At 45.5% G+C, this 13827-nt stretch overlaps 3 protein-coding genes across 3 annotated transcripts; 2 read left to right on the top strand and 1 right to left on the bottom strand.

Annotated features, from left to right (window-relative positions):
- Positions 1-54: 54 nt before the first annotated feature.
- On the top strand, positions 55-1732 carry PADG_04542 (uncharacterized protein; the record flags this gene model as incomplete). The annotated part of the gene is made up of 6 exons (XM_010761736.1): positions 55-390; positions 509-543; positions 617-690; positions 760-978; positions 1070-1404; positions 1526-1732. 6 exons carry the CDS (start codon positions 55-57, stop codon positions 1730-1732), a joined length of 1206 nt encoding a protein of 401 aa, XP_010760038.1.
- A 1366-nt stretch (positions 1733-3098) lies between these two features.
- Positions 3099-6566, top strand: PADG_04541 (uncharacterized protein; the record flags this gene model as incomplete). Its single annotated transcript, XM_010761988.1, has 7 exons — positions 3099-3106; positions 3270-3507; positions 3646-3700; positions 3776-4670; positions 4764-5338; positions 5396-5801; positions 5867-6566. The coding sequence occupies 7 exons, from the start codon at positions 3099-3101 to the stop codon at positions 6564-6566; spliced, it is 2877 nt and encodes a 958-aa protein (XP_010760290.1).
- Positions 6567-7836: 1270 nt separating this feature from the next.
- On the bottom strand, positions 7837-10254 carry PADG_04540 (uncharacterized protein; the record flags this gene model as incomplete). Its single annotated transcript, XM_010761735.1, has 3 exons — positions 7837-8110; positions 8414-8981; positions 9948-10254. 3 exons carry the CDS (start codon positions 10252-10254, stop codon positions 7837-7839), a joined length of 1149 nt encoding a protein of 382 aa, XP_010760037.1.
- Positions 10255-13827: the final 3573 nt, after the last annotated feature.

Raw genomic sequence — 13827 nt, 5'->3', positions numbered from 1 at the left:
GTACGCCATATGCCACATAAACTCATTCTTCCAATTGGAAAACAAGAGGAAATAATGCCATCACTCCACCAACAGGAACACCAGAGCAACCACAATGCTGCCGTTAACCGGACAACAGCTTCTCCCTCCCCAACCCCATCTTCCTCCTCCGCTTCTTCTTTGTCTTCCTCTTTGTCCTCTTCATCCTCTTCGTGCTCATCATCACCTTCTCATCCACCAGCCATAGTCCCCATCTCAGTACAGGTCCCATCCACAGCTACAGCTCCCTCAGCTAGCGTTGCCTCGACTCCTTGCTGGGCAATGGACGTAGCTAAGAGAAACAAGATCCTGAAGGATTACCGCACCCAGGCTGCTTCAGCTACCTCGACCATCCTCGCAACTCTCTCAGTGGTATGTTTGCTTGTCATGTTGTGTTTCTCTGTTGTTATGGGTATCCTTGTTATTACACTGCAACCCAACCACCTTTTAAGCTACGCACAGCACGCTAACATGTCATGTGCTATTCCAGACACCCCTTGAGAATCTCAAGACCCGAATGCAGACGTAAGCATATCCTACCTAGAGCTGTATATCTATCTACCTACTACCTCTCTAATCATTCCTATTTTACTTCTAGCCATGATTTCAAAAATCTAACTCACTGCGCTAAATATATCTGGCGCACTGAAGGTTTAAGGGGCTATACCGCAGGTCTGTCTCTTTATCCGCCTCTACCAATCTTTCCATCTCTTTTGCCAAAAACTAAAAATATCTATCCAGGAGCTCTTCCGCCCCTGGCCACCGTGACCATTGTCCGCGTGACAAATTTCACCGTCTATCAAAATATAAAGCATGCCATATCTAAGATATTCGAGCGGATCACCGGAGAATCGCCATTGGCCACCTACAACACTCCAGGCAGTCTGCCAACATTTGCTAGTGTAACCTGCTTCACAGTATCTGGGATGGTCGGAGGCCTCGCCGCAACCCCTATAGCTTGTAAGCTATTCCATTCCTCCTTGAAAAAAAAAATTAAAAAAAAAAATTAAAAATGAAATAAAAAACCCCATTCCGTTCCTAACCTATTCAGGCCCCTTCGAATTGTGCAAGAACGTCGTCCAAACCTCTGTCCTCATGTCCAATAGGTCCCTCGCTACAGCAGCAACTGGCCACCCGTCGCTACATAACATGCCGCGCATCGGCACCATTGACGCCTTCAAACAGATTGTCGCCCGTCACGGGTACCTTGGTCTATATACCGGTGTGCGTTTGCACGCCATCCGCGACACCATTGGCACCGGTCTGTACTTTGGCATCTATGAGACATCCAAGCAACTCATTTCCACCTATCTTGGGGAGCATACCTCGCCGTTTGGAGCACCAATGGTTGCAGGCGCGTTGTCCGGGGTTATCCCCTGGTGTTGTGTTAGTATTTATCCATTCCATATGTACTTTCTACCTCTCCCTATTTCGCTTAAATGCGTCATTTACATCTCAATTAACTCTTTTTTAACTCTTTTTTATTTTTTCCCTGGCTTTCCCATAGACCTATACCTTGGATACCAAGAAGACTCGTGCGCAGAGTATCCTGCTTGGCAAGACCAAGGAGATCGGTGAAGCTACTATGGCGGTTGCACGATCCTCGATGTACAAGGGCATCTCCGTCTCGATTGCGCGTACTGCCCTTCAGAACATGATTCTTCTGACTACGTTTGAGTATTTGAAGGTTAAGATTAACCAGCTCAAGGAGTAGGTTTTTTTTTGTTATCTCCCCTCTTCTTCTTTATAAAATTTCTGGGAGACATTTTCCTGATGGGGGTAACCATGGGTAGTGATCCACAGAAACAGGAAGAGGAGTGCGATTTGTGAAAGGTTAGGAGCAGACGGTTAGAGGTGCTGATGTCCATTGTGCCTTATTTTTTTACTCTCATGGAGTTTGAATGGGACGGACAGAGTGACAGACGGGTAGTACATACAGATGTATATGGCTAAGGGGGCCCAGATCATATTACTTTTCTTGTGATTAATATTTCGTTTGCTTTTTCCAGGCATTTTCTTTTCATATTTTTTTTTTCTCCGTCTGATCTTGTGGTAGATATTTTTGTGTTGATGATTGCGATTTTTATCTTTGCGAGTGCTTTCATTTTTCCCTCGGCTTTTGGTATGATATTTTTCATATTACTAGCAATGAGTACTCTCATTTCCTCCAATTTCCGCTATCCCGCCCTTTTTATCTACACCCCGAAGGAGGAAGGCTTGGTTATGGTTTCTTTTCATCTATATTTTTACTTCCCTCTTGTGTTAGTATCACGGTGTCTGGGTGCTTGTCATTTTTCCCTTTTCCATGCGGCCGATCAGATGCGTTATTTTCTGGGGATTTTTTATAAAATTTTCGAGGCATTTTATGGTGATATATGGTGGCGGGTGGTGGTGATGATGATTTCGTTGCTCTCTTCGGCTCCCCCCTTTCCCTACCTTCCTCCTTTTCCTCAAGTCACACTCTGCTTCTTGTTTATTTTTTTTCCCCCTCCTTTTTTTATTCTTTTATTCTTTTTTCTTTCCCCCCTAAATCCGACCTGTTTTTTCTTTCTTTCTTTCAAATCCAACTTTGCCATTGCTGGTTTGAGATTCGCGCGGCTCAGTCATATATATATATTTTCTACTTTTACATTTTTGCATGGGATGTATTGGTTCATGGAGGACTGACTGTATGTATATACAGACTTGTACTGTACTCTGTGCTGTGCAGTAGTGTGCTGTGGTATGGTTGTTTGGCGTTGGCTCTTTCATCAGTCTATAGGTACGCAGGTACATAGGGAATTACGGTACATTCTCCAGCAACGCTGATAAGCAGCAATCATCCCGCTTGGATGTGACAGAAAAAGATATACGTTGTAGTTTGTAGTTGCTGTTGAAGGTCTTCCGCTTCTACGTCATAGCTCGCGCACGGGCCACGTAACTTTAACCTTATTTTGCATAGACTTGGCATCACAGCCTGGGAATTTTATTTATTTACGTCAAGTTATTTACTTTCTTTTCGCACTCTCAATCATACAAGCCACAGTTTAGTAGTACCCAACCCGATAATATATATATTACGAATCCCTAGACGATAAATCATGGCATCGTAAGTTCTCCAAACCCATTCCCCCTTCCCCTCATTTGACATCCTCTTCTCCGCCCAACCTATCTATCCTGCACCCGCACCCGCGCCCGCACCCGCACCCTAACCCCTCCGCCTTCCCCCAAAAGACCCACCAAACCATTTCTAACAAGACGACAATACACAGAAACATCCTTACCCTCACCCTCCGCCGCAGCCACCCCATCTCCCTCTCCGCCGCCATAACCCAATACATCTCCTCGAAATATGATCAGCGGCCCGAAATGTTTACTGAGGATCTGCTGATTATCGACCGCCTGCGAAACGATGCCATCAACGTGGGGGAGCCGCATGTGTCGGGCATTAGTCGGCTGGTGACTTATGCGGCGCAGTTGAAGTGGTTGGGGGGGAAGTTTCCTATTGATGTAGGCTGTTTATATCTATGCATTGGGTGGAATATGCTTTATTTTTTTATATATTACATATATATATATATATATATATATATATATATATTAGGAGGGGGATTGTATGTTTGTTTTTGACTGATAGGAAGTATCTAGATTGGCGTGGAGTTTTCGTGGTATCCGGCTTTTGGGTTTAATACGTCGAGGCCCGGTGAGCGATCCCGTTGTTTACCGCATTCCCCTTGACTCCGTGAACTCGACTTCTAATGTGATGACACCCTAACAGTCTCCCAAAATAACCTCCGCTTCGAACTCGCCAACATCCTCTTCAACCTTGCCGCCCTCTACTCCCAACTCGCCGTCTCCCTCAACAGCACAACCCCCGACAACCTGAAAACAGCATGCAAATACCTCTGTCACGCTGCCGGCGTCCTCGTCCACCTGCGCACAGATATCCTCCCCGACCTCCGCTCCTCACCACCAGAAGACATGGACGAAATGACCCTGCGGAGCCTCGAGGAGCTCCTTCTGGCACAGGCGCAGGAATGCTTCTGGCAAAAGGCCGTCAAGGACGGGCTGAAAGATGCCTCCATAGCACGCCTGGCGGCCAAAGTGTCCGACTTATATGCCAACGCGGGTGACTGCGGCGTCAAATCCGACGCCATTAGCACCGAGTGGATCCACCATATGACAGCCAAGCACCACCACTTCGCAGCAGCAGCGCAATACAGACAGTCGCGCGATTGCCTTGAGAAGCAAAAATATGGGGAGGAGATAGTGCGGTTGCGCGATAGCGTGACATGCGTTAATGAGGCGTTGAAGGAGAGCAGGTGGATTAATCGGGCTGTGCTGGGGGATTTGAACGGGCTTAAGGAACGGGTTATGGAGGATTTGAAGAGGGCAGAGAAGGATAATGATATTATTTACCTTACGCCTGTGCCTGCGAAGGCGGAGTTGAAGCATTTGGATCGGGCGAGTATGGTTGCTGCCAAGGCGCCCAGGGAGGTGACGGAGGCGTTGGCGTTGGTTGGGGAAGGGTTGCCGTTGGGAAGGCCCTTGTTTGCGAAGCTGGTGCCGTATTCTGTGCACGTTGCGGAGAGTATTTATGTGGAGAGGAGGGATAGGTTGGTTAATCAGGAGATTGTGGGTGGGTTAGAAGAGATGACTGCTAAGCTTAGGGAGTATGTTTTGATTTTTTATTTTTTTTTTCTGGTGCAATACTGTGCGGGAGGAAAGGGGGTTGGTATTCTTTGCTAACATTTCATCTGATGCAGACTCCTCCAATCACTCAATCTCCCCGGTTCTCTCCAGGCTCTTGAAAAGCCACTCGGCCTCCCTCCATCCCTACTCTCCCATGCAGAAGAGATACGTCAGCAAGACGGCCTGAATCGGCTCCGTCTGTCCATAAAAGACACCTCAAAACTCAAAGCAAACGATAAGGCCATCTACACCGAGGGTGTCGAGATGCTCATGGCCGAGAAGGACGAAGATAACCGTGCACGCACCAAGTACGGCACGGACCGCTGGACACGCGAAGCCTCCGAAGTTGCTGGCGAGAAGCTGCATGCCCGGATGAAGGAGATCGAGGGCTATTTGGCATCGGCGGAGAATAGCGATCGACTTGTTGAGGAAAAGTTGCGGGACACGGAGAGGGTGCTGCAGGTGCTTAGCGGGACGAATAGAGAGATTGAGACGTTTGTGCCCAGTACTCGGAAGGCGGCGATGACAGATGCCGTTGAGAGGGAGGCAGTGCGGTTGAGGGGTTGTTTGAATGAGGTGTCTAGGTTGGAGAGTCGTCGAAGGAGGAGGGTTGAGGCGCTTAGGGAGAAAGCGAGGGGGGATAGTATTCGTATGTTTTCTATATATGTGTGTATATGTGTATTGTTATGGCTAACTCCACTGATAGATGCCGCTCTCCTGGTTGAAACCGGCCGTCTCGAGCGGGACTTTCCCATGCAACGAATTGAGGCCAGCCAATTCGAAGATCTCTTCAGTGCACGGCTGCAAGAGTATGATGTGGACCGCAAAATGCTCGGTGAGGACGAGGAAAAGGCCCAGGCGAAGATTGCGGAGCAGCTGCTGGAGGCGAATCGGAACTTTGTGAATGCGCGGCGGGGGGATTCGTCGACGAAGGAGCGCGAAAAGGCGTTGCAGGAGTTAGAGAATGGGTATGTAAAGTATAAGGAGATTATTGGCAATGTGGAAGTTGGGAGGAAGTTTTACAATGACTTGGCGAAGCTGGTAGGGAGGTTTCGGGATGATTGTCGGGGGTTTGTGAAGGAGAGGAGGATTGAGGCCGGGGAGTTGGAGAGGTGAGTTGAGTATCAACATTCTATATAAGTATGTAAATTTTTGGCTAACAAATGAATAACAACAGAGACATTACGAATACTATAGCAATGGCGTCACTCAACATTTCACAGATCCAAAAACCGAAGCAAAAAACATCACCACCTCCCGCAACGGCGGTTTCCACTGCACCTCCAGCAGCAGCAGCAGCGTCAGCCGCCATTCAACAACAGCAGCAGCAGCAACAACAACAACAACAACAACCACTATACCAATCACCACCGCTCCAATACCATCAGCCATACTACCAAAAGCCCCTCCAAAAATCCCCTACCAAACCCATCTGTTCATCCACTCCAGGCTCATACCCCATCCAAACAGACTTCACCCCATCAACATCCACCACGTCTCCGGCTCAAACCCTAGCATCACCCACAGCACCATCAAGAGCACCAACTGAAGAACCCCTCGTGGCCCCGCAACCCATCCGCGCCTCCATCGTTCCACCACCAAGCACCCTTCCATTTCCGCCACCGATGCCAATGCCCATGCTCAAGTCAATGCCTGTGGCAGGTATGTGGTCCCCTGAGCGGGGGATCAAGTTCGCGGGAGTCCCTGCTCCACAGATGAATGAGCAGACACAGCGGACGCGTGAACAGGCACAAGGGCAAAGCGACGTGGAGGCGCAGGAGGCAGCGCAGTTGAGGTCTCCGGTGCCGTTGACGAGGCAGATGGCGATGCCAGCGCCTGGGCAGTGGGATCCGAGTCGGGGGGTTAGGTTTTCGTAGGGCTTGGGGGGTGGGTTTGTTTATGGAAGTGTATAGATATCATATGGGTTGGAGTTTTGGGTGGGTGATACATACCATGGATATGGAGATGTGGGCGTGTGGGTTTGGGATGTGAGGGGTTTAAAGGTGTGTTGGATTTGTTTCATATATTGAATATGAATATTGATATTACGTAGCACTATTAGTGGGAAGTTATTTCTTTCTTTCTTTCTTTCTTTCTCTGTTTATTTTTATATTTTTGTTTACATATATATTTGGTATTGAATTGAATTGAGCGGTTTTGCGCATATTGTTTTATGGGATAGATGCAGATTTATCCATATTTTCATATGAGGATGTGTGAGGAAGGCATATTTGAAATTTTATACCCACTCTCAGTTCAGTTTATTATTCATTGCTTTTGCTGGATGTGGAGACCGGAATTTTTGCGCATTCCTTTTGTTGTCTCTTCTTAACTGCTTAGTGCGTTACAGGTGAACAAGATCTTCTTGTTGGGGGGTGAGGATCCAACAATGAGTGAAAGGGGAATTGGTTTGGCAGACATCGATGATAACCGCCATGGAGTGGTAGGTAAGCCAGGGGCAGTTCGTCCCTACGTTGAACCACAGAATAATTACGCTTCTTCAGTCATACCCGGTTTGACCCTCTTTTGACCATATACTTCAAGTAACATGTTGACTGCCCAGCATATTTAGGAGGTATTTTATATTGAAGTATGCCGATTCTTACCCCTGCAGCTCTAGAGAGCGTGACAAAGGCGCAAAATCTTCAAAGAGGCCAAATAACAATAGAAATCATACGCACATGTGGTTATTTAAATCTCAAGTACAATAAGGTGGTTATCAATATCAGAAGAGAGAGAAAAAGCGGCGAAAAAACACACTGGAGAGAAATAGGTCTAAGCAACTGGAAACCCCCCCAAAACCAGAGAAGCAAAAGACAACAACAACAACAAAAAAAAAACACCCTTCCACAATTACAAGTGTATATGTGCATCAAAGACACTTAATATAGAATGCATCGAATGAAAAGAGGTATTAGTCAAAAGCCACAAAAAAGAAAATCACAACCAGCCGGTTTAGATCAAAGTCCCTCTGCCACACCCCAAATCACCTCTATGGGTCATAAAACATCAAAAACACTTTCCACCTCTCACTCCTTTTTGCCCATAGCTCCGCCCATTACACCAAATGATTAAACGTTCCATGACAAAAAAAAAAAAAAAAACCAACGCATAACCGACAAAAGCACCACCTCCCACGTCAACCACTCAGCACCCGCTCTTTTCTCCAGCTTTGATCCACGTCACCTCAAACATGCCCTCGAACACTTCCACGACAAATCCTGATTTCTTCTCTTCCCCAATGTAGCGTAACCTCAAAGTACCCTCTTCTATCATTCCCAACGGGTGGAGTGATGACAGAACGGTAAGTTCGTACTTCGGGTATGAATCACTTTCAACATCTCGTCGAACTCTCAGGCAGGATAGAGAACGTAACGGCAAGCCAAAGAAAGCCGGGATCTTCGCCCCAACAGTCAGGCATCTATAACAGCAAGAATTGACAAGTGGGAGAGTTTCGAAACATAACGAGCAACATTAGAAGTCATTAGGAACAATTGCGCGAAACAATAAAATGGGGGGATCTCTGTTGTACGGGGAACGCAAGTCAAAACATGGCGTGACATAGCATGGAAATATCGAGGGACGATTGTGCGATTCACGTTTCCATCATGGGAAACGCTGTTGGTATATTATTATTATAAACGGCGATGATGGCACTTTCCTTCTTCTTTCTTTTCCATTCACTTCCATCACTTCCATCTTTCAACCCGCCTCGTTCACTTACGCTTTTCTCCTCTCCAAGCCGTTCGACGGTTGTTGCTGGGCCACCTCTGCGCTCGCGCGATACTTATCGAACATGCCAGCAATATCCCCGTCAGCAATGGCACCGCTATTCTTCTCCGTGATCAGGTTCTTGAGCCACCGATTCTCCATCTCGAGCTGGGTGATGCGGGCCTCGAGTGTGGCGTTTTTGGCCGTGACCTCCTTAACGGTGCGCTCCATGTTCTTTTCACGCTCCTTCTTCTTGATGCGGAAGCGGGCACTGGCAGCCGTGTTGCGGCGGCGTTTGTCTTCCTCCTGTGCCAGTCGCGCGGCTTCGTCCATGCTTGGGTTTCCGGGGGACATTGCTTCCTGTTTCCTTTTGGCGGGTTGAGACAGAGGTGATGCCAAGGATACGTTGGATGAGGATCGGGCTGACACGGGCTGGGGAGAAATCGAGTGCCCGAACTCTCCAGAGGTCATGGGGGCTCCATTGTGGCTGGGGGGTGGAAGCTGGGACAGCGGATAGGCGGGTGCCTGCATGGTGATGATGGGTGATTGGAAGTCAGGCGGGTAGCTGGCCAGGTTGAAGTCTGTTTCATTGTCAGGTTATTATCCAAGGTGAAAGCCCACCCGCGCAAACGAATAGCGAGAGGCATGCAGATTCAATCAACAGATAGAAGATTCCCTCCCCATAGATATAGATAGAGATAAGCGAGTGAACAGGATCAGGCAGAAATCGGTTTATATAATCCGGGGAGACTCCCCGTAGTTAACTATAAACGAGGGCCAACCTGCCAAACCACCCGACAGCTTGAGCCGTACACAGCAGCAGCAGACGGAGGCGCGGGCGAATGCCATAGTCACGTGAAATTGCGTGATCGCTGCACTGCCATCACGTGCCTGGGCCAGCAGGCGGTTCCCCGTCCAAGGTTTGGGTTAAGGCAGGCGCCCATAAAACCCATAAAAGGGAACGGACGGACCCCCCAAAGGCCGCAGATGTCGGGGAGACAAAGACAGCGCCGCTCAAGGGCCTCCAGGGGCCTACAGGGGCCTACGGGGGACGCCCAACCCCAACCAGCCCCAACCACGGATCGGCAAGACAGTAACCAATCCACGGGCCCTTGAAAAAGAGGACCTCTCTTGGTAGTCTGCGCGTGCTTGTGTGATCTATAGGCGGATAACATGTGGGGGGAGGGAGAAAAAGGTGTCCCCAGGACGCGCATGAGAGGGCAGGTCTGACTGAAATTGAGGGAGGCACAGACGGGTACGACAATCATCCAGCTGCTGAGCATATCACTCCAGGAACGAGCTGATACATGACCTGTGTCAAATGCGCAAAGCGGCATTTAAATTGCATCATCCATACGGAGTAGCTCAAACGGGGTATCTCGAAAATCTTAAAAATCTTGAATAACCTCCTGCCAGTCCAGAGGTATATATGGGGAATATCTTCAAACTCCAAAAAGGAAAAAAAAAAAAAAGAAAAGAAAAGAAAAGAAAAGAAAACGTAGAGAAGAAAGATAAAAAAAAAACCCCAAATGTAAAACCCGACTCACCATTCAACATATCCAGGTACTTGACATTATTATCTCCATCGCCAACCGTGCTCGGAGAGTCCTTATTATGCGCATCGGTTCCCTCCACGCGTTCAAATTTCACGGGCAGGTCAACAGATAGATCCCCAACAGCATCAAAATCCAGGAACTCCGCGTTCGTAAACAGAGCCAATTCAGCATCCACATTGAATAGATCTTGCCGCTCCGCTTGCTGTTGTGCCAGATCATAGGGCGAAGGAATGGCATTCAGATCATTCAGGTATTGCGAGAAAGTCGGGGCTCGACGCCCGCTGTTGTAGCCAGACATGGCTTAAAACCTCCCCCTCCCGGCGGACACCAAAATAAAAAAATCAAAATACGACAACTCTTTAATCCCTCCTTGATAAATCCACGATAAGAAATCCCAGCCACTAATTTGCTATGAACGTCGAGTCCAATGGTAGATGTATGACCCAGTGGTTCGAGATGTTACAGTGAATACGACAGCAAGCAGAGTTCACCGTACAAAAGGCGGGCACAAGTACAAAAACAAGGGCACCCAAGAGGCAGTACACGCGACCCCTGGCGGTGTGAGCGATGAATGGAAGTTGAAATGAACTCGAGGGGGGGGGGGTTCGAGATATATCTCTAATATGCGCGGGTGATGGAAAAATGGAAGAATCGCATTATTAGAATATAAGAGGGGAGAAACGGTGGTGGGGATTGGGTGGGCGACAGGCGACAGGCGACAGGCGAGGAAATTTCACATGACGAAAATCGCGCGGGGGAAGCAGAGTCTATTTCTGGTCTGGTTCAGTCTCTGGCTCTGGGCCTTGGCTCCGGTGTAAGTTTCAGACAGAGTTTTTGGTGGGGTTGAAAGTTGTGAGAGTTCAACTGTTTTTTGTCAACCAGATTTTATTACCCTTGACACTAATTTTTATTTTACTGGGGAAGACCAACCTCCGGAGCTAATGGGCTGACGACAGACTGGGGTGTTGTGCTGTTCGTACGATTAATAATTAATTGAGATTTTGTGTTCTGGGGTTCTTCTTTAATTAAATATCATCACTCTTGTTGGGGTAGTTAGTTTGTGACAGTTCGATCCCTTGGTCTCTGTCTTGTTTTCGCCACCTGAGCACTGGGCACTTAAGCTGCAGTCTACTGCATGAACATGTCATGTCAAAATGGAGGTGTGGGGCAAATGTTCCGGCCACCCTTCCTGCGCTAGAAAGTTTGGCTGTAAAAGGCTACTTGTATCACTACCACCAGAGTTTATCTGTCTGCATCGGGATCTTGATGCTTGCAGTTATTATTCTCTTACTGCCTGCTTTGAAATTATTCTCTACTGCATCTTCTATCCGTCATATGCTTTTCCTTACTGAGGTTCATGGTTCAAGCTCATACTCCTCTCACCGAGGGAGGTATATATAAAAAAGTCAAGGAAATCACAGACATTTCAAAGTACACGCAGAAAGGCTTAACTAAAATTTAAAAAGCAAAATTATAACTCTAATGTTAACTATTATATTCAAAAAGAAGCTTGTCAAAACTGATTTATAAAGTAATTAATTTAAAGAAAAAGTCACAGAGAAATAATAATCTATTATAAATTTTATTATTAAAGTTTAATAAAAATACAAGAAATATACTGAGATTTTAATTTATGAAGCTGATATTTCCTATAATCTTAATAGTTAAATTTTAAAAAATTATAAATTGAAGAATATAAAGTATTTATAAAATTAAAACTAACTAATTCTATTAAAATGTGCTAGTTTAAGTAAACTTTCAAATATAAATATTATGATTTAAAATAAATAAAAAGTAATATAAAATAATAAAATATTTATTACTTTGAATCAAAAATATAAGATTATTTAAATTTCATATCAGATTTTAAAAGTCAATATCTATATAAAAATAATAAAAATTATCTTTATTTTGGAAATTTTTTTTATATAATATATATATATATATATATATGAAATTGAAAATAATTAAAAGAACTACAAAAAGACAACAAATTAATTGCTTTGATAAAACAATCTGTTGATGATTTAGAGCAGATTTCAATCATTAAGTATCCTTATCATCTCTTTTTAATTCTGTATAGAGATTAGTGAAATTACTGATATTTTGAAAGCTTTTCTCAGAGAAAAACAAGATAAATAAAGCTTAGAGCCTATCAATATTAATATTGACAGAAAGATTGAAAATTAAATTTCATAAATAAAACTATATTGAATGAAATTTTAATAACTTCAAAGATGAAATCTTTGAAATGATATTTTTAATTGCTCATTCTTATTTTTTAAATATCTTCATATGATCTGAAGAATAAATTAATTAACTGACTTATAAGATATAATTCTTATATTGACAGGTTGGTTGCGAGTTGGAGTGACCCTTTTTCATGCTAGTTCTCATTTGTGACACGCCAGCCTCATTTAGACCTAGCTCACAAGTCGGGTATTTCGCTTTGCTGGCCAGAGACGCTCTCTCATTTACATACGAATAATCTAGCTAATCAATTCGCTCGTACGCACTCAAACTATTACAAATGATACAGCCAAGTTTACTAGTACAGGAAAGGGGGTGGCATATGGAAAATGATAATGAGCATTGTGTCGGTTAAAACTTACCACATGCACTGATACTTTGTAAGCCAATCCTTTAAAAAGCAGGGGAAGGCGGATGATGAGTTGCACAAGGGATTATTGTGAATGAAGTTGTTGCATCTTTTGTGCAGGTTTGCATGAACAGCTCGGTATACAAGATTGTGAGGTTGCATCTGCGCGGTGTTTTCACTTTGTAAATGCGTAAACAATACATCACCTTGGAATGATGTGAGCTTGAGCGAAACTGCCCGTATCGATTTCTGTCCAATTCCCTCCTACTCTAGCTCTGGGGTGCGAACAAACCGGACATCCGCCGCAAAGACAGAATTGGTTTGTCAGCCAGCTGCTCTGCAAGCTTAACTATTGCATTAGCTTCACCCATTTCTAGCTCTTATTCAATGCGAAGATTGAAACACTTCAGTTCTTTTCCTTCAAATCACCCCACGCTGTTCTTTTTCTCCGCCCTTGGCGCGCCGAATATTCATGGTTTCATTATGACAACATTGGTAGCTGTCAAAACATTTACCTACCAAGGGAGCCTTGTTGATGGAGATCTTGTTAAGCCAGTCAAGTAACTTTGGAGGAACAAAAGAGCTCTCGCTGAATTACGGCCTGAATGACGGCGGATGGTTCACACACGAATTTGGCCCGCGTTCAAAACGCAAAATTCAAAAGCCACTGTTGATATCTGATCTGATGTTCCTTCAATTCGAGAGCGAAAGACTGAGATACTGCACGTGTTGTTAGCTGCATTCAACGACTGGAGAATGGATTGTCCAGAGGTAACATAAGTGTACGGTAACAACTAGTCCTCCATCCCTTCCTCAAAGGGGGATGGGGGTACAGTAGGAGTTGAAATACCACTAAGCTGGGGCTTGAATCTTGAGTCTGAGGAGGCCTGAGTCCCGAGTACCTTACCTTTAACGACTAGCATCGGTGGAAGCGGCAGCAGTTGTAAGAGTCAATGGATGTTCTCGGAGTCCCGTACGGAGTATTCCAAGGGTTTGAAAAGCAGAGCTCAGCTCCGATGCTGCACTCATGATCTATCACGGAAGAAATTATCCAATATTGTAGATAGATTGAGAAGATCATGATATCAGCACGTGACCTTATCTGATCGCCGACAAACAAAAACAAACTCTGGGCTTCCGCTTCAATCGCGTTGAGTATGGAAAAAGTATGGGACAATGAATATTCAATACAGGCATTACTCACTACATGGCATCCAGTCTCCCAATAGCTCTCCTCTGGATGTGTATATATAGGTAGTATAGCTACACCAG

Source organism: Paracoccidioides brasiliensis (assembly GCF_000150735.1).
Source record: "Paracoccidioides brasiliensis Pb18 unplaced genomic scaffold supercont2.5, whole genome shotgun sequence".
NCBI classification, from domain to species: domain Eukaryota; kingdom Fungi; phylum Ascomycota; class Eurotiomycetes; order Onygenales; family Ajellomycetaceae; genus Paracoccidioides; species Paracoccidioides brasiliensis.
Note: the sequence above shows the minus strand (reverse complement) of the source record. Positions and strands in the feature narration are given on the sequence as shown.